At 37.1% G+C, this 18,469-nt stretch overlaps 1 protein-coding gene across 4 annotated transcripts in view; it reads right to left on the bottom strand.

Moving 5' to 3' along the window:
* Nucleotides 1-18,469, bottom strand: part of myo16 (myosin XVI) — a 113,162-nt gene that overhangs the window by 84,827 nt on the left and 9,866 nt on the right. For 2 of the 4 annotated variants that reach the window (XR_003596229.1, XM_028023222.1), the window contains exon 1: nt 7,649-8,066. The exons of the other annotated variants lie outside the window; for them this stretch is intronic. Coding sequence is in view for 1 of the 2 variants with exons in the window: in XM_028023222.1 (XP_027879023.1) it covers nt 7,649-7,676 (28 nt within the window). In the remaining variant the exon portion in view is untranslated. Of the gene's footprint in view, nt 1-7,648; nt 8,067-18,469 lie in introns of those variants that run through there. 4 annotated transcript variants of the gene reach the window in all.

Genomic DNA, 18,469 nt, shown 5'->3' on the forward strand with positions numbered 1-18,469 from the left:
AGTAGGTATAGCAGGTGGGCTAAGAGTGAGATGACAATAAAAGTTTTTGGAAATACTGGAGGAACATGGATATATTGGAGAAAAAACTTTACTGAACTAAAACTGAACTAATTGGCAAAAAAAAACTGTTTATGGATACTAATTAGATATCACAATAAACACTGACAGGTGGAGCAAAAACATTGAAGAGAAACCTAGCAGAGTCTACATTATAAAGCAAGAAATAACTTCCTAGATAATGTGCTGAGACCAAAAAATTGGTCAGTAAAAAACATTAAACAATGGTGACATGAGGAAAATAGTCAAATTAATTTCTAGCACACGCTCACAGACTTGTGCTGGTTTGAAATTCACAGACTGATAACCTTTCATAAAAGTGTAGTGGTTTCAAGAGATCAACATTAAAACATTTAAAACAACATTGTATGAGATGGTCTATATTGATTTTATTGAAATCACCTTGCCAGGAAGCTTATAGTTTGCTGACTGCAGCTTTATAACCCCTGTATTTTTATAAGAGTGGATGTGTTGCTCATTTAATCTCCATGCAATGACTGTCAGTGTTTTGGGGGCTGAAAATATTTCCAAATAGATAAAATCTGTTTTTCTTGTAAGGAAGGTTAAAGTGGAGAAGCCTACTTTCAGCCAACTGACTCAAAATGTGCAGACGTTTTAAGGGTTAGGATTACCCAACACTGCTGCTGCTGACAGTCCTTTACGAACTCTGATGAATCAAAGCAGGGAATGGATTGAGGAACTCTCTTGTATCCAACGCTCACTCCACCGAGACGGCTTGGTCTACAGCTACAAACTTACAGCTAAAAGATCTGCTACTTGACAGCTGGACGACAGAAACCACAGCAGCAAAATGAGAGCTTAATATTAGACAGGTGGTCATACTGCTATGTTTCATCAGTGTATACACAGGGTGCCAGCTGCAGCTCATAACCCAACTGGTTTGACAAATTCAGGTCAGAGCCAGCCCAGAGGACAGGGAAAACATGTGAATGAAGACGTCTTTGCAGAGACACAGCATGTCATGTTTTCTTTGCGACTCACCAAGTTGCCCGACTTCACCCTGTTATTGCTATATCTTATTCTTTTTTCCATAAAACTCTCTCTCCTGCTTCTTTATTCCTGAACCTTATTATGCTTCACTCCTTGGAGCATTTTAGTCTCTTCACTGTCTGTGTCTGAGAACGCACTAACTATTTTCTATTCTCTCTCCCTTTCAGCCTGCTCATCGGTCAAAGGTTTGGAATCTGGGGCATTTTTGAAGCACAGCATGTTGTCCAACCACATGTGTTTGTTTCCCACTACTGCATCATCTTTTCATATGGCCCTGTTGTGTAACATTCTTGGTATTGTGTCTGTCGCAAACTTTTAATTTAAGTCTAGTCTAATTTAAGAGATGAGAGTCATTTTAAATATTTGTTTTATTATGACTAATTTTTTTAGTTTATCAGTGTCCCTCATAAATTATAAAAAGTTAGACAAGATCAATTCAACTTTTTAGAAAAATTAACTCGTAAAATATGTCATTCAGGTATTTATTTGTACTGAAAAATTATAAGTAGCAGTGTTACTGTAACTTTATTTAGTGAGTTCACTGTGACACCTGATCATTATTCTACTGTGCATTTCCCATTAGTCCAGTTGATATTTGATACTCTTTTGTGTACTTGCATTATAAGAAATGGTACCATTTACTGACAACTTCCATAGATATTAAAGTAAAACATTAGAGCAAATTAAAATATGTCCCCAAAAGTCCTCAAACAGATGTGAGTGTACTGTTGCTCCTTTGTATACACGACACACATCGTGCAGCTGTTCTTTTACATTCATAAAAACTGAAGAGTGTTTTGTGGAGATCTTTATCAAGCCATCTTCACTGACAAAAGGACTGGCTTTCCATGTGCCTTTTTATTTTTTGATAAGCATCTATATATTGATTCAAACACCTGCCCTCTCAACCCTAGTACACACACTCACACACACACACGCCCACGCACACATCTCCCAGACAATACATCAGTGCCATCTGGTCTGCTTAGACTGTGAAAAAAAAGCTGTTTTGTATTCAGGCACCAAACAGAAGGGTGTGTAAGAAGGTAAAGCTTATTATTTCACTGCTTATGCCAGATTATTTAACTGTATAATTTTAACTGTAACTCAGTTTGTCACTCAGAGCATACACAAATACACACACATAGTGCAAAATTTTAAAAACAGCACTTTCTAACCGTGCTTCTTTTTCCATTCATAGTAAAGCCATTTGCATCAGTTCGACAATTTTTCACTCACAATACATCTATTTTAGATCCTTTCAGTAGTTCTATAGTCTGTATCAATGACAGATATAAATCCTTAATTGCAATAATAAAATCTTCACTTAAACAATCCAAAGAATCAACAGCAGAAGAGTTCTTCATAGACAGTGGATGAACTACAAAAAGTATCACAATTCATAGCTAACTTTTTGGTGTGGAAACCATAAGTTTACAAGAGATTCAAGATAAAGCAAGAGGCATAGTAGGATAGTGTACAAAATCCTGGAATAATACAATATTTTTGTGATGCACAATAACAGTAAATTATTTAAAAATGTTCAATCTTTATATTATGCATACGCTGTAAAATTAAACTAAAACACATATTCTAAGGAGAAATTTTAAAAATAAACAGAAGTATCAATAACAGTTGCATATAAGTGCACACTGTTAGACCAGTGGTTTGTTGAAGCAACTTTTGATCCAATTAAAGAATCAGCCTCCTTTAGGGCACACATACAATTAAATATGTTGAATCTGATTAACCGGTAATGAAGTTAATTTTGTTGACATTTACTCACTTGCATGCTTTGGCGAAAGGCAGGAGAATTTACTTTTATAAATATCACACCTGTCAACAAAAACTGTATGCTTCTCCCAATCTGATGAAAAGACAGAAGACAACGGCAACATTGAAGGAGCTACAGGACCTTTAAAGGCATAGCATTATGTGTTTTCCAGGCACATAGAGACATTTCATAGCATAATCAAGTATGTTATATTTAGTTGTCAACAAAATGTATATCAAATATGACTTAAAAGAAATTTTACTTCCTAATTTAACGCCTTGAAATTGGGCTTCTGTCTAAATAGTCCTGTTAAGGTCCCTATAAGGTGCTGCTAGGTCCAACCAGGCACTTTGGACAGCTAAATAATTGCCATGGGAAATTAAAGGATATCTAAAACATGCATGAAAGAATCAAGGCAAAGCTCCAGGTACGTTTTTGATAAGGGAATACCATTATAACATGATGTAAAGCTCAAAAAAGTCGATTTTATATGATACTGCCCCTTGAAGACAAGTACTTGTGGTGTTTTACGTGCAACAGAAGCCTCTTTCACAAAACATTTCCATCATCAGCCTCCAAAGCTGAGCCAATCTTTGGTCTGCCTCTGGTGTTTTATAAATTACAAATCAGGCCAGATATATTCAACATGAGCTTTCAAAAACCAAGGAAGCAATGAAACAAAGGGGATAGACTATAAATGAGTTTGTTATTGATATAGTGCATGACACATAATGTGGGTTAAACATCTTAATTTCTAAAAGATTTAACACATCAATGGCATGTCACACACATTTTTTTTTTAAAGTTCAAGTTTCACTACTACTGTAGGATCCACCCATGCTAAAGTCCAATATTCTCTTGTCTTAGCATAGCTTACCTTAATGGCAAAAAACAATGTGTCAACAATGTGCAGCACAAAGGCAGTGTGTAACTGCATCACCAACTCTTCTTTACCCCTGCACCAGTCAGCTGATATGGGTGTTTCTAGGATGCTTTGCAAGCAGGGATGTAACAGCGGTTCACTTCAACTGTTCACCTTAAGAACAGCCTGCTCACTATGAATCACGGTGGAGGAACCATTGTGGTCTAGATTCACTTTTTTAAAATATGAAATTTAGTTTTTTAACTTATAAAGGTATCGCCAATTAGCTTGGTCTTAAAAATCTCTCGGGGATCTATTATGTTCTAAAACAACTAATGTTTTAGAATGGCCTAATTAATGTTCAGAGAAAATCTGTGGAGGAGGCTGGTATTAGAAAATGTCCTCACCATGCAAGAGATTTGGAGATTTTTTTTGCAAGATAATGTCATCAAGTATTTCCAAGCCTACATCTGATGTGCTGACAGACCCCTACTAGAAAGTCAGAATTCTGAAATTGAATCAAAATATGCTTAAAGTATTAGTTTAAAGGTATGTACACTTGTGTAGTGATAGTATTGCATTATTATTTATTCACCCTAACTAAAAAACCTTTTGAAATGTATTTGTGAATAAACTATTTAATTACTGATGTAGCAAACCCTGTCAGAGTGGTCTTCAAAGTACGAGTTAGAAAAAAGTGGAAAGTCTACTTAAAGTTCTAAGTAGTATTAAACAGAATCAAAAATATTTCATAAACAGATATTTGCACAAAGATGTAAATGTCTTCTTCAGCAGTTGATATTCTTACATTTGCTCCACAGTGGAAGACATTCTGCGGGAGACTCTCCCAGCCTGAGTTACAAGAGAGGGGGTGTGGGAAGATATCTGCTCCGAGCATAGAGGAGGCAAGATATGATGCAAAAAGCCCTATACGAAAATCCTTGTTTCCTGAACGATGCTGCTTGTAGTTATGCTACAATTTTAACATCGGCAGATCAGACATAGTAACAGTTCTCTCTCAAAGGACGCATTTTGTCACTGAAAGTGGGGGAAAGGTATTGTGAATATCATAAATATATTTCGTACTATATTTTCAAGGAAATCTCACACTCATACAATAAAATGTATGCTGAAAATAACCTTTAATTAGACTGAAACCAACACCAACAAAGGAGTTGTAAATAGACCAATTCTTTTAATTGGTCTATTTACAGTGGTGCAAAGGTAAGATGTATTGTAAATATTCTAGAACCGATACAAATTCATCACTTCTTTTAATTTTTGTAAAAACAAAACATGTTATATTTGGTTCCTATCACAGTAAGAGTTGGTGCAGGACTAAATCAGTATTGTCAGCCATATGACATGTGAAATAATGTCCTAGTTTCCATCTTATGCTTTATGATAGTATTTTTCTTGATTTAGCTCCCTATGCTGGACTGCATCCTTCACTGTTAGACCCACACAGGGACCATTTATTAAACAGGCCTTTCAAGGATACAGCTACATAATCCTTTAGATTCCCTGCATATAACAAACCACATGTAAGAAGACACATTGGTGCGAATATGACTCATGCACGGCACATTGAGGCAAATTTTAAGGTTATGCAAATGGTTTAGATGATGACAGCATAAGCTAAATTACATTTTTACTAAAGATGTTAATACTAAATGCATGGTTTAAACAGTTTCTTCTGAGCTACAAGAGGCAACATTATCTGTCCTGCCAAATTAGTCATGAACTGCTGTATGCAGTGAGAATTAATACTTCCTTTTTGTTTTGTGTACTGTTCACCTAAACATGTTGAATTGTGACCTGTTGGGGTTAATGTCCTGTTTGGACTAATTCAGAACAACAAGTGGCGTGAAATTTCACAATATACTCTAGAACAAAATCTTAAAATTGCATAAGAATTTTTTAATATTGTTTGCACATCACACTGCTGGGTAGTAAGTTGTTTGTTAAAAGAAGAAATTGGTTCAAGAGACAAAGGAGTAGGAAATTCCTTTGCATTTAATTACATTTAATCTCAAAAATCAGTGGGCCTTGACAATTAGCAAAAAACCTCACCAAAATCAGAACTAAAATAACAAAAAGAACTCCACAAATCTTATTGTTCATATAAAAACATTGTTTGAAGTCTGCTTGAAACACGGCCAACAATAAACAAGTTGTGGTAAAGAATCATCATGGACAATAAAAGTATATCAATAGTGCTGTAGTGGATGAAAGAGTTAACTTGAGGTGATCCTCCACTTTAATTTCTGCTCAGGGCTTTGTACATCTGGTAGAGTTTCAATCATGAGTCTGATAGTGGCACAATTTTGCTGTGAGGATGCTTTTCTTCATCAGACAGGGAAGCTGGTTTGAGTTTAGACAAAAACTAGGAGACTGGGACAGAGGTTCACCTTCACACATAAAGCCAGAACCGCAATATTAGGATGGTTTGATTCAAAGCTCATTCATGTGTTCACTTGGCTCAGTCAAAGTCCAAACCTTGGTTGATTATTTTACAAAAAAGAAAGGTAAAAAACATAAATCCCCAGATGTGCAAAGCTGGTAGGGAGATGGGTACAAAAACAAAAAGGGCCACAACAAATGATTTAATCAGGGGATTCAGAATAAATGATGCAGACAATACTTTTCAGACTAAATATGTATAATTAATGTATAATTCTTCTTCCACTTCAAAATTATGTGCTGCTTTATGGTGACAGATTGTGAAACAAATCAAGTGGTGTGAATACATTTGTAATTATTGGAAGTTCTGTTTATTTAAAAACAAAATATACAGATTCTCATAACATGTTTTTGCACTGTAGTTTAAATTTGTCCAATTTTTTCTTCAAAAATCTCAATTTTGAATATGGACTGCACAAAGTGATCACACACTGACAGTTCCTGTTGTGTGATGAGAGGCTGTGGAGTTATGAATATAATATAAATGTCAGGCAGACAGAAAGACTGATGTAAAGTAGAATTGGAAGAATTGGAGCAACATAGGAGGAAGGTTCACCCAGACAAAGAGAAAGCAAGAGCTGTCTTCCCCTGCCATCCCATCTCCAGGCTATCAGTTATTGATTACAGTACATGTAGAACAAGCAGGCTCCAGCTAATAATACAGACAGCGGCATGGGACACTGTAATGTGGACAACTGCAGACATGCACATTTGAAAAACAAACCATTTATACACGAGAGTAACAGGGATGGATTAAGGTGAGAGTCAAGTAGGGGTAGTGCCTTTGAAGTAATGGAGGAGGGTTGGGGTCGCTTAAGCTGCATCACCTTGGTTATAAAACTCATTTATTATCTTCTCTCTTTATTTTTTCCTGCCATTACAACTAAAACTCCACACTGTCCTCCTCACGTTTCTCTCCGAGCCTGCTTCTCAGTCCTCTGCAACATTTTGACACATTCCACAACGTCACTCATCCCATTTTCATCTCTTTTTTTTTTTTTAAATCATTGCCTTTCTGTCTCTCGCTCCAGTGCGACCCCCAGTCTCCCTCCATCTGTCCTTTTCTCTGATTAAAACGATCCTCTCTCTGTATTGGTCTGTCTGTGGTTCATGAACATACCAGACACTGGTGGGTTCTGCACCTCTGCGGTTCCGTTTCATCTTTCTTTCCTTCTGCCGCTACCTGCCGCATTCACTGGTCAACTTTTCACATCTGCAGCGGCTCCTCTGCAGCATGCTCACACACCCACTTACAGCACACACACACACTATCCAAAGACACAAAAATGCTCATTGGAAGTTCAGACGGTGGTTCCCTGACAAGTGGATGACCACAATTTGCTGCATAATTATCATAAATTTAAGCATATGAATTATTAACACAAGGACAGCAGTAAAAAGACAGAGAGTCTATACAAAATAGAAAATCCAACAGTATTGGCATCAGGTGCACAGGAAAGGTTCTCTGAAAGGCTACTTACAACATTTGATGAAATGGTAGTGAGACATTTCTGCGTTGGTCAAGCAGGCAGAAAGGAAAGTCGGAAGTCAGTGAGTCAGGCAGATTTTAGGCAGCCACAGGTCTCAGAAAAAACTAACTAATGCAGAGCTCGTAACCGGCACTATGCATTATTAATCTAGTTTCTTCCATGCTATCCAAACTCGGTTCCCCTGTTTGCATTATTCACCAATTGCAGCAGCAGCTCCGGTTGCACCTCATGCAGCCTCTACATGCACACAGTCTAAGACCGGCACGCATACACGCAGCCATACACTCATTCCCACACACCCCTACAGTACAACCCCTCTATCAACCCGTCAGCAACAGGGAGCTGCGGCTGCCTCTGCCTCCTCTCGCCCACAGCCAGATAACAGGCTGCACGACGTCTTCCCTGCCATAGCCAACGCACGTGTTCCACTGGCGTCACTGACAGACAGCCGGTTCATCCCTCCTCTGGCTCAACACACCCCCATGACGCAATGCTTCTTGCCTCCTTACACTCCCACTCTCCTAGTCTCGTTTTCCCCTCGATACACATTCACATATGCATCGGCATAGTACTGCACACTACATTTTAAGCTAAAAAAAAAAAAAAAAAGCAGAGGCAGATTTATTCATGTAACAGGAGAGATAGTAAAAAAAAAAGAAAAAGCAGGCATAACAGAAGGGAAAATGGAAGGAGAGACACAGTAGAGGGAGCAGGAGACAGATAATCAAGTGAAAGAAGGATTCCTAGAGAGGTGGAGCGTTAAACCTGACAGAAAGATAGCTACAGCCAGAGAGAGCAGAAGCTGCTGCAGTGCGGCTTCTGGCGTAATGACAGGTTAAATGCTCAACAATGATTTGGAAACTGCTGCCAAATTAACTGTGCATAGCAGCGTATAAGACAGTGTGCCATAATGTTACGGATTGACAGCTACACATCAACACATAGACAAATGTGATTGTCAAGATGTACAAATGCATGGCATAAGAAATCTAAGACTGATATATTATTGTAAAACATTTTGATGACAACATCATTAGCAATAATTCTGCATTTACTTTGCTGCTAAATCAGAAAGGTGCAAATATATGTAATAAACTTAGATTGAATTTAGCAGAATGGTGATTTTTAAAAGCTTGAGATTATCTTCTCATCTTGAAAGGAGATATTACTTGGTAAATTTATTGCAGCCAGAAAATGCGTCTTTCATATTGAATGTAGCTGTAAAGCTACTAGTCATTTTTGAATAAGACCAATCAAACTCAAATTAGATATAATTTAATTTAGATCAAATGTACCCTTCAAAATCCTTAGTTATTTTGATTATGCCATATTGTACTTATTCTTGTTGCTTTGTTAGTTAGTTAGTAAATTTATTCATCTCAATAAAAACAAAACAATTATATACAATAGAACAAACATACAAGTCAATAAAACGGAAGGCAGCAGAAAGAAGAGAAAAAAAAATTAAAGCAGCAGCTCAGCGCCGCTCTGGCCTATTGGCGACTGCGGGGGTTCCGGCACCGCTGCCCGCTCGCCACCCTCACGCAGTTCCCGCACCTGTCCGCTAGGCGATACGCATTGACGCGTTCGGCAACGCTCCCTGTTGACGCACCCAAAATCTGGTGCAGATCGGCTGATGTAGTGAGGAGATATAGCTGATGGATTAACCTAGGGGGCGCAGTGGAGTGAAATTACAATGTAATGCTGTTGGGCTCTGTGAGAGATTCACAAGAGTCAATCATAACAAGTTTGGTGCAAATCGGATGATGCATGTATGATTTAGAGACGATCGTATGCAAACGGCGAGGGATTGAAATTTGCTCACACGGTTAAGCCAGCAGCCAACATTGACAGAATTCATCAGCATGTCATTGTAAGTCAGTTGGAACAGGTTTAAAGCTAAATGAATCAAAGAGTAAAAGTAAAACATCCTGCAGAAAAAACAGGGGACTTCCTGTTGGAAGGGGGCGGGGCTACGGTGATGTCATCAATTGACCAAGTGAAAGTGATGAGGGCCGAAAATAAAAAAAAAAAGTAAATAATAATAATTAAGAACCATTACTTATAAATTAAAAAAAATATACAGGTAAAAGCCAGTAAATTAGAATATTTTGAAAAACTTGATTTATTTCAGTAATTGCATTCAAAAGGTGTAACTTATACATCATATTTATTCATTGCCCACAGACTGATGCATTCAAATGTTTATTTCATTTAATTTTGATGATTTGAAGTGGCAACAAATGAAAATCCAAAATTCCGTGTGTCACAAAATTAGAATATTACTTAAGGCTAATACAAAAAAGGGATTATTTAGAAATGTTGGCCAACTGAAAAGTATGAAAATGAAAAATATGAGCATGTACAATACTCAATACTTGGTTGGAGCTCCTTTTGCCTCAATTACTGCATTAATGCGGCGTGGCATGGAGTAGATGAGTTTCTGGCACTGCTCAGGTGTTATGAGAGCCCAGGTTGCTCTGATAGTGGCCTTCAACTCTTCTGCGTTTTTGGGTCTGGCATTCTGCATCTTCCTTTTCACAATACGCCACAGATTTTCTATGGGGCTAAGGTCAGGGGAGTTGGCTGGCCAATTTAGAACAGAAATACCATGGTCCGTAAACCAGGCACGGGTAGATTTTGCGCTGTGTGCAGGCGCCAAGTCCTGTTGGAACCTGAAATCTCCATCTCCATAGAGCAGGTCAGCAGCAGGAAGCACGAAGTGCTCTAAAACTTGCTGGTAGACGGCTGCGTTGACCCTGGATCTCAGGAAACAGAGTGGACCGACACCAGCAGATGACATGGCACCCCAAACCATCACTGATGGTGGAAACTTTACACTAGACTTCAGGCAACGTGGATCCTGTGCCTCTCCTGTCTTCCTCCAGACTCTGGGACCTCGATTTCCAAAGGAAATGCAAAATTTGCTTTCGTCAGAAAACATGACCCAGGTGAGACGCTCTTCGCGCTGTTTCTTGGTAAACAGTGGCTTGACACGAGGTATGCGGCAGTTGAAACCCATGTCTTTCAAGCGTCTCTTGGTGGTGGATCTTGAAGCACTGATTCCAGCAGCTGTCCACTCCTTGTGAATCTCCCCCACATTTTTGAATGGGTTTTTTTCCACAATCTTGACTAGGGTGCGGTGATCCCTATCGCTTGTACACTTTTTCTGACCACAGTTTTTCCTTCCCTTTGCCTCTCTATTAATGTGTTTGGACACAGAGCTCTAAGAACAGCCAGCCTCTTCAGCAATAACCTTTTGTGTCTTTCCCTCCTTGTGCAATGTGTCGATGGTCGCCTTTTGGACAGCTGTCAAATCTGAAGTCTTCCCCATGTTTGTGTAGGCTTCAGAACTGGACTGAGAGACCATTTAAAGCCCTTTGCAGGTGTTTTGAGTTAATCAGCTGATTAGTTTGTGGCACCAGGTGTCTTCAAAATTTAACCCTTACACAATATTCTAATTTTGTGACACACGGAATTTTGGATTTTCATTTGTTGCCACTTCAAATCATCAAAATTAAATGAAATAAACATTTGAATGCATCAGTCTGTGTGCAATGAATAAATATGATGTACAAGTTACACCTTTTGAATGCAATTACTGAAATAAATCAAGTTTTTCAAAATATTCTAATTTACTGGCTTTTACCTGTATATGTATATATATATATATATAAGCTTTCTGTTGTTGTGACTTTTGTAAGTCTTTGTTTTGTTTTTTTTATTACTTTTGTGCTGAAAAACTGATAATTGAATCCTTATCGTGCTTTGGAAATAGGTAATTAACTACTTTTAAGATAATGTTGTTTGGGAAGATGTGAACATAACGATCGAACTATGAGGAACAAAACAAAACACAAACTTGGTTGGAATGAATTGCATTTTCTCTGTCCTTCAAAACAAGGTCACCTAAATACAGATTTAGGTGCATTTATTTTGTCCCGTATCTAACTTTGTTTTTCTCTTCATTTGTTGGCTTTTTGCTGTAGTTTTGTTGCATCTTATTTTTAAGGAAATTACATTGTGTTGCGCTTGATGCTAATGGAAATACCTCTATAAATAAAGACTAACTTACTGATTGATTGAGAAAGAGATGGATGAGTGTAAAACTATTTAACCTTGCATGCAGTCACATCGCTGAAGACGGATTATGATACACATTTGGTGCTCACCTATCTAGAGGTAATATAAAAAAATCAGTCTTCTGTGAGATATTCTAAAGCCACTGTTTCACCAGTGCTGTCAAACATGAGCATGAGAGGATGGAATAAACTTCCAAGGAGAACTGGTGAGGCTCACTATGATGACAGGGAAAGGAGGAGAGCAGGAGAGCAGCAGAACAAGATTTAAAGGGAATGCAATACAAACTGAGGAGTTGCTGCATGTGTGTAAAAGGTCTGGATGCTCAAGTAATTCCTGTCACAGGAAATCAGGTCAGAGGTACGATCCATTGCATGTGCTCTACAAATGCAACATCTACTTGCAAAAACCAGCTGCCAGATTTTATTACGCAATGTTTATATATGGTTAGTTTTTACTACGGTGATGACTTAATCAGTCACACAGCCAGAGTCATGCAAACGGCACACTCATTTACACCTCTAATGCCCTTGCAGTATTTTTAAGCAAGGGTAACAGAACGTCTGCCGCATTAAGGCTTCCCTCATGGCATCCAGACCTCGCAGCACAAGCTCTGACAGTGAAATGTCAACCTTTCCTTTCTCCATCCAAATCCAGCAGTTGCTTGTGAAATCTTTATAGGTTTAGCCTCAGCAAAAATATGCCATTTAGATACCACAATAAGAGACGGTGACATGCTTGAACACAGAGACAAAAGGTAAAACAAGGTCTTAGTGTGAGACATCCTGCTGCTAGGCAGGTGCTCTGTGAATGTAACAACAGCAAGATAATGGGTTGAAGTTGCGTTCCAGCAACTCCCACCTCTTTGCAGTTACAACTAGGTCAAGCACCTGAGCAGTGAAGTAGAGAGAGGGCATGCACAGAGTGAAGAAAATTAAAAGAATACACAGTAGGACTCCATCATGCATGGCTGCTTTTTAAAATAAATAGGTAACAATTGCTGATGACACTTTTCAAAAAATATAAATTCAAAGGACAACTTATTTATCCACATTTTCTTGTTCTGTTTCAGCACTTTGTCACAATCTTAGATTTTTTTCTATTGTCACTAAATGTCTTAAACAAAAGCTTAATCAAAAAATACTTGTCTTTTACTTGGTAAATGTGTTTTGGGTTGATAAACAAAGCCCTGATTAATATAAATGTATAGAAATATAAAGTCATCTAAGTGGGGAGAGTGCTTTATCTGTATAGAAATTGAGGTTAAACCTGTCAAGATGCCAGCAGAAATTATGACGGTACAAAATCAAAGGTTGTTTATGAACTTGGTTGTAATATTGAATAACTTTCATGACAAATTAAAAGTAACACATTTTGGCATGTCATGAAAAACAAATATTTGATGAATTGCTAGCTTTAGGTGACAAATTATTGGTTCTTCTGGTCATTCTGAGAATCACTTTTCAGAAATCCTTTTTATTCTAACAGAGAAAAAAAAACTTGATTGCAGTCTACCACAAGTCACTACTGCACATGACCCCAATTTCAACAAATAAATAAATAATAAATAAAGCATTTCATCTTTAGGTAAACTGCTATAACTTCAATTTGTGTGCTGTAGCTACATGTCTGGATGAAATATCAGCTTCAAAAAGCACACAGACAAACAAAAAGATATACGAGAATGAAGAGGTGTTGCTCAATATTTAAAGGTCGTTAAAGCTCGTCTTAAAACCCATCTATTTTATTTGGCTTTCAACTCTAGCGGGATCTAGTTTTAAATTGTATGTTTTTGTTTTTAAACTGTAAGTTTTTATTTTATGCTTTTTTATTGTTATGTTGTGTTTTGATGTACAGCACTTTGTATCAGCGGTGGTTGTTTTAAAGTGCTTTATAAATAAAGTTGGTATGGTATGGTAATATTTAAAAAATGTTGATGAAAATCCTGTCAGCATTGGAATCATAATAATAAATGTCAGATAAATAATGCTCTAGCATTACCAGACTGTGCATTTGACACCGTACCATGTACAATATTTGTACACATGCACCTCAGCTACAGAATTATCACAACTGGGATTCAAGTATCCCAGATATGACCTAGTAATAACATTACGTAATCTGATGCAACACTATTGAAAGCCTTTGCTCACCCTGCATACTAGATACTTGCACTGACGGCACCTGATCCAAGCATTGACTGACTCAAGTGTGAATGGTAATATGGATTTTGTTTGGGTTACAGCTGAAGAACGAAACCTTGGACTCGTGTGAATAAGATCAGCTGCGTTTTGTGCTATCTTTGACAAGTACATCTCATTTAACTCCTATTTTAAAATCATGTGGAACTAGCTTCCAGTTTTTGTCTGTGAGGCAGACAAAAACTCTCAATTTAACAACCAAAATTAAAACTTTGACTCAGGTAATGTTGAGCTATCTGTGTTTATATGCTGAAATATTTTTAGGTTGCTGGAGGACAAACTGACCATTTTCATTAGTTTTCGATTAAACTAATGTTATCTTTCAGTTTTTTCTCTTTAAAGGAGTTACATTTGGCCTGGTGTTCTGTGAAGCTGTTGCACCTTCCTGGAAGGGATCATCAGCTAAAATATTGCTACAAGTAATATTATGTTTCTTTTCTATACACTTGGTCCTGTCTTTTTCAAAGAAGTTCACAGTTTACTGTTGCTAAGTGTACATTCAGGAGCATGAATTGATGTTGACAGATGATAGCAGCTAAATTTGTTAGATGGAAAACTTTTCACCAATTTGAATAATAAACCAAACTTGACTGCATTATTTAAATAACTGGAAAGGAGCTGAAATGCAAGCAATTTCACAAATCTATTTTTTTTGCTGGTGCTTGTATACGTAGACTGAGTTATTGCTTGGATGAAGGTGTGCTATGAGTAACAATATCTAAATCAATTTAAATATTTGAAATTGGTTAAATAAATACTAATGTCTTAACCTTGTCTTAGAATCGTAACCCAAATTAAACAAGGCAATAAGGAATCTAATATTAATAACAAATAACTAAGAAATGTAATAAATGAAATAAGTTAAATGAAGACTTATGTATCAATACCACAAAAATCTAAACTCCTGTTTTTTACAGTTTAGATCAACAAAAGACATGAGGAGATGACAAAGCGGTAACGTCTGCACTGGTAATTGCTTGAAGATCGGGATGGTGATTGAGCCCATTTATCTTTGCTGGTCAGGAGAAATAAGAAATCACAGTGGCATTACAAAAGAGAAGAGAAAGACATCAGAGTCAGGAGAAATAAGAAATCACAGTGGCATTACAAAAGAGAAGAGAAAGACATCAGAGTCAGGAGAAATTAGAAAGACAAATGAAGAAAATTAATAATTGAAACATCCAGAAGAGACTGAGGAGAGCTGTAACAACAACTTAGGGGTTCATTTCTCTCTTTTCTTTTTCTTCTGTTATCCACAATCCATCTAACTTTCTTCCATATGGATTCATTCTTTTTTAAATTGCTTCATGCTGGAAGAGAGTTCAGCTCTTGTTTGGCATTTGTCTGTCTTTTACTTCTCGTTCCCCTAGCTCCCGGCTTCAAAATGCAGGCAAAAAAGACAACACTTGAGCACAAAAGACACATGCAAGCCTCAGCAGGAGACAATCAGTACCCATGACAAAAAAAAAGAGAAAAAGAATAGCACAAGCCACCGTAACAGCTTTGAGTCAAGCAGTTCCCAGTAAAGAGACAGCATCCTCCTACTCAATGATTGTGTTCCCTGATGACTGAGGATGAAACCGATGACCACTGGCAGACGCACAAACATTGTTCCAGTGAGTCACAGTCAGCCGACAGACTTGTGCACTTGTTGGCTCCAAACACTAGCCCACATTACCACTCAGCTTATGCTCACAAGCTTTACACAGAGCTCCTCAAAAAGCCATCAGTAAGATGTCTGTTCTGTTGTTCTTTTGAGCAAATGTGCACAAACAGTGACATTTTGTGCTGTTCCATCTCTCACAGACATTTGTCATCATTGCCCTCAACCATTACTTCTGGCTTTGCAGAAGTGATTTCCAGAAGCAAAAACATGGCATAATGGAGGCAGAGGAAAAACAAAACTTGAAAAATGATGTGTGTAATAAGACAAGCTGGAGTGAGTTTGACAGAAAAACATTACAGAGCTCGCATCATGCTCCTATTTATCTGCTGAGGGCAACAGAAAGAAAATGTTGAGATGTCTTCAAAATACTAATTATCGACCTAGCATGGAGACAATTAATTTCCAAAACAACTGTTATGGATTCCAGGTATAACTATATTGTTCCTGATGTTATTTCTTTGGTTACTCGAGTCCTCATAAATCTGCTATGTGATTGTGTGTTGGTCTGTGATAAACTTACTATTTTACATCACAGAAGTGTGACATGGACTTTTCAATATGAATTAGGCAAAATTTGCAATGTTCTTTTTTTAATCCAAACAAATGTTGCAAAATAAATCTATCTTTCTAGGACAATGTCTGTTCACATCTTCTCCACAGAACCCCAGTAAAAACAGACTTGTACTAATATAACTTATGCTGCAAGCATATTCTGTTCTATCCATTAGTCGACTTGTTTACACTTCCTGTGTCATAGGGCAGCTGGCGCCTATGCAGGTATTTTAAACCTGTATTACAATTTCTCAAAAATTATTATTAGAATTTTAAATTATTAAAGTTTTTTAAAGTTATACGTTTTTTATTTAAAGTTTTTTTTATTAAAAAGAGAAAGAGGCCAAAATGGCAAAAGATTGAGACATACATCAAAATTTACTAAGTAACCAAACTTGCTCAGAAGCTCTAAAGTGCATTGGCCTAGATCTAGCATCACATTATTACTTGCCACATTAAAGGGGAAAAAATAAAACACAAAGCTTTGATGGATTGCTTGCTGCCATGGGGAAGTTTTGTTCTCAGACAAAATAAAAGTCTGAGTCTCTTCCATTGCTCTACACTACTGACCCACTTGTGCCCCCAGTGATTCTGCCTAAAAGCTGGCATCCCTGCACTCAACTGAGCTCTTAAACAGAGACATTCCAGCATAGCTTTAAATGGTCTGCCCTCAAACCTTTTAACTTCACTGGTCCCTCTTTAAAATATACTATGGGCAAGAAGTTTCTTAGAGCATGACTTTATGCATAAATGCACCTTGCAGCCAAGTCTCCTACACCTGGCAGTATCATTTCTTTTTACTCAGTTTCAAATTAAATTGTAGGAAGCAGCCTCATGTATATTCATCTTCCCTCATTCATAATGGATGCTCTGAGCCCTCCGACAGAGCTGATGCTGGACATGGCGATTACTCTGAAAATAATATTTCCACCGCTGAGTTTAAACCCTTATGCTTTATGATCCTGAACTCAGTTAGTACTCACCGCTCTATACGCTTGCTGAATAAAACAGTCATGTTTCGATAAAATTGTTGCCTTGTGCAGATTTAGCTGTAAATCTGAATAAAAAAACATTTTCTGAATCCAGATCCAGTTGCTAGTCCTATTAAAAGATAATGCTTTATAAATCACGTAAATGTTAATCCTTTGACCGCTCATCTAATCTCTTACATGCCTTTACTCTGCAGCCATTCTGGATGGATTTTGATGGACTTTACTGTGATTTCTAGTCTTCATCGTTTCACGTTGCCTCTTTGTCATGCAAGGGTCATTTCAGGAGATTTTCCACATTCATCTCAATGCAAAGTGAGCTACACCTGAGTTGGAATGCCATGCCAGCATCCATATCAAAGCAAATCACCATAAATATAAAATATTTAAAACATTAGATTTAAATAAGTGAATACATAAATATTTAGGCATTAAAAAGCATAAGATTCAAATCATAGTTAGATTTTCCATTATTTTTCAAAATGCTTATGTAGCTACATATCTCCTAAAAGCACAAAGTGCATGCATGAATGGCAATACATTTTTGGGAGTTACTCCCTATTACATTAAAACCTGTAAAGAGGAAAATGAATTTGAAAGCTTGTGCTTTACATGTGTTCACCATTAAAACTTTGGAAACTATGAAAATTGGCTATACCTGTAGGTAAATTTCTGTGTGTAAAATGTGGGAGGTCGATTAAGACACAGCTGAGTCTCAGCATGAAGTGTGGTAGAAACATTCGTCTGCAGCCGCCTACAGACAAACTTTAGACTTTCAAGTACGTGTCCTTTCAAATTATCACACCAGTAAGTATGCCCAAAATAACAAGACATGTTATTTGTTATATGCAATGAGAACCTTGATGTTGTTTGGGCTAAAATCTTAATTTTCAATGTAGTTATGCTCTTAAAGTAAGCACTATTAAACAGGGTGTTTAAATCAAAAATTTAACACTGTCTTGTTTTCTGGCAAAAAAATAAAAACACTCTAATTTGTGGCCATAGTTTTATGATAGTGACACCCCAAATTATGAAGTCTTCATTCATTGAAGAATTTTGGCTGCATGTTTGTCTACTTTATTCTTTATATTTTTATTTTTATTTTCTTGTACTATTTCTCTACATCTAATATAAAGATAAAAATGTATTTTTTTAAAACTTGAAACCTGACCACAATTAGTAAAGACCACAATGCAAAAATGCATATACAAGCCCTTCAAATATGATTTCAACTTAATCAATGTAATAAAAGACATTATATGGTAATATCTTATTTAAAATACCATAAACACATTTACTCAAAGTGGAACAGCAAAGAAAAAAA

This window comes from Xiphophorus couchianus, chromosome 7 (assembly GCF_001444195.1).
Source record: "Xiphophorus couchianus chromosome 7, X_couchianus-1.0, whole genome shotgun sequence".
Lineage (NCBI taxonomy): Eukaryota > Metazoa > Chordata > Actinopteri > Cyprinodontiformes > Poeciliidae > Xiphophorus > Xiphophorus couchianus.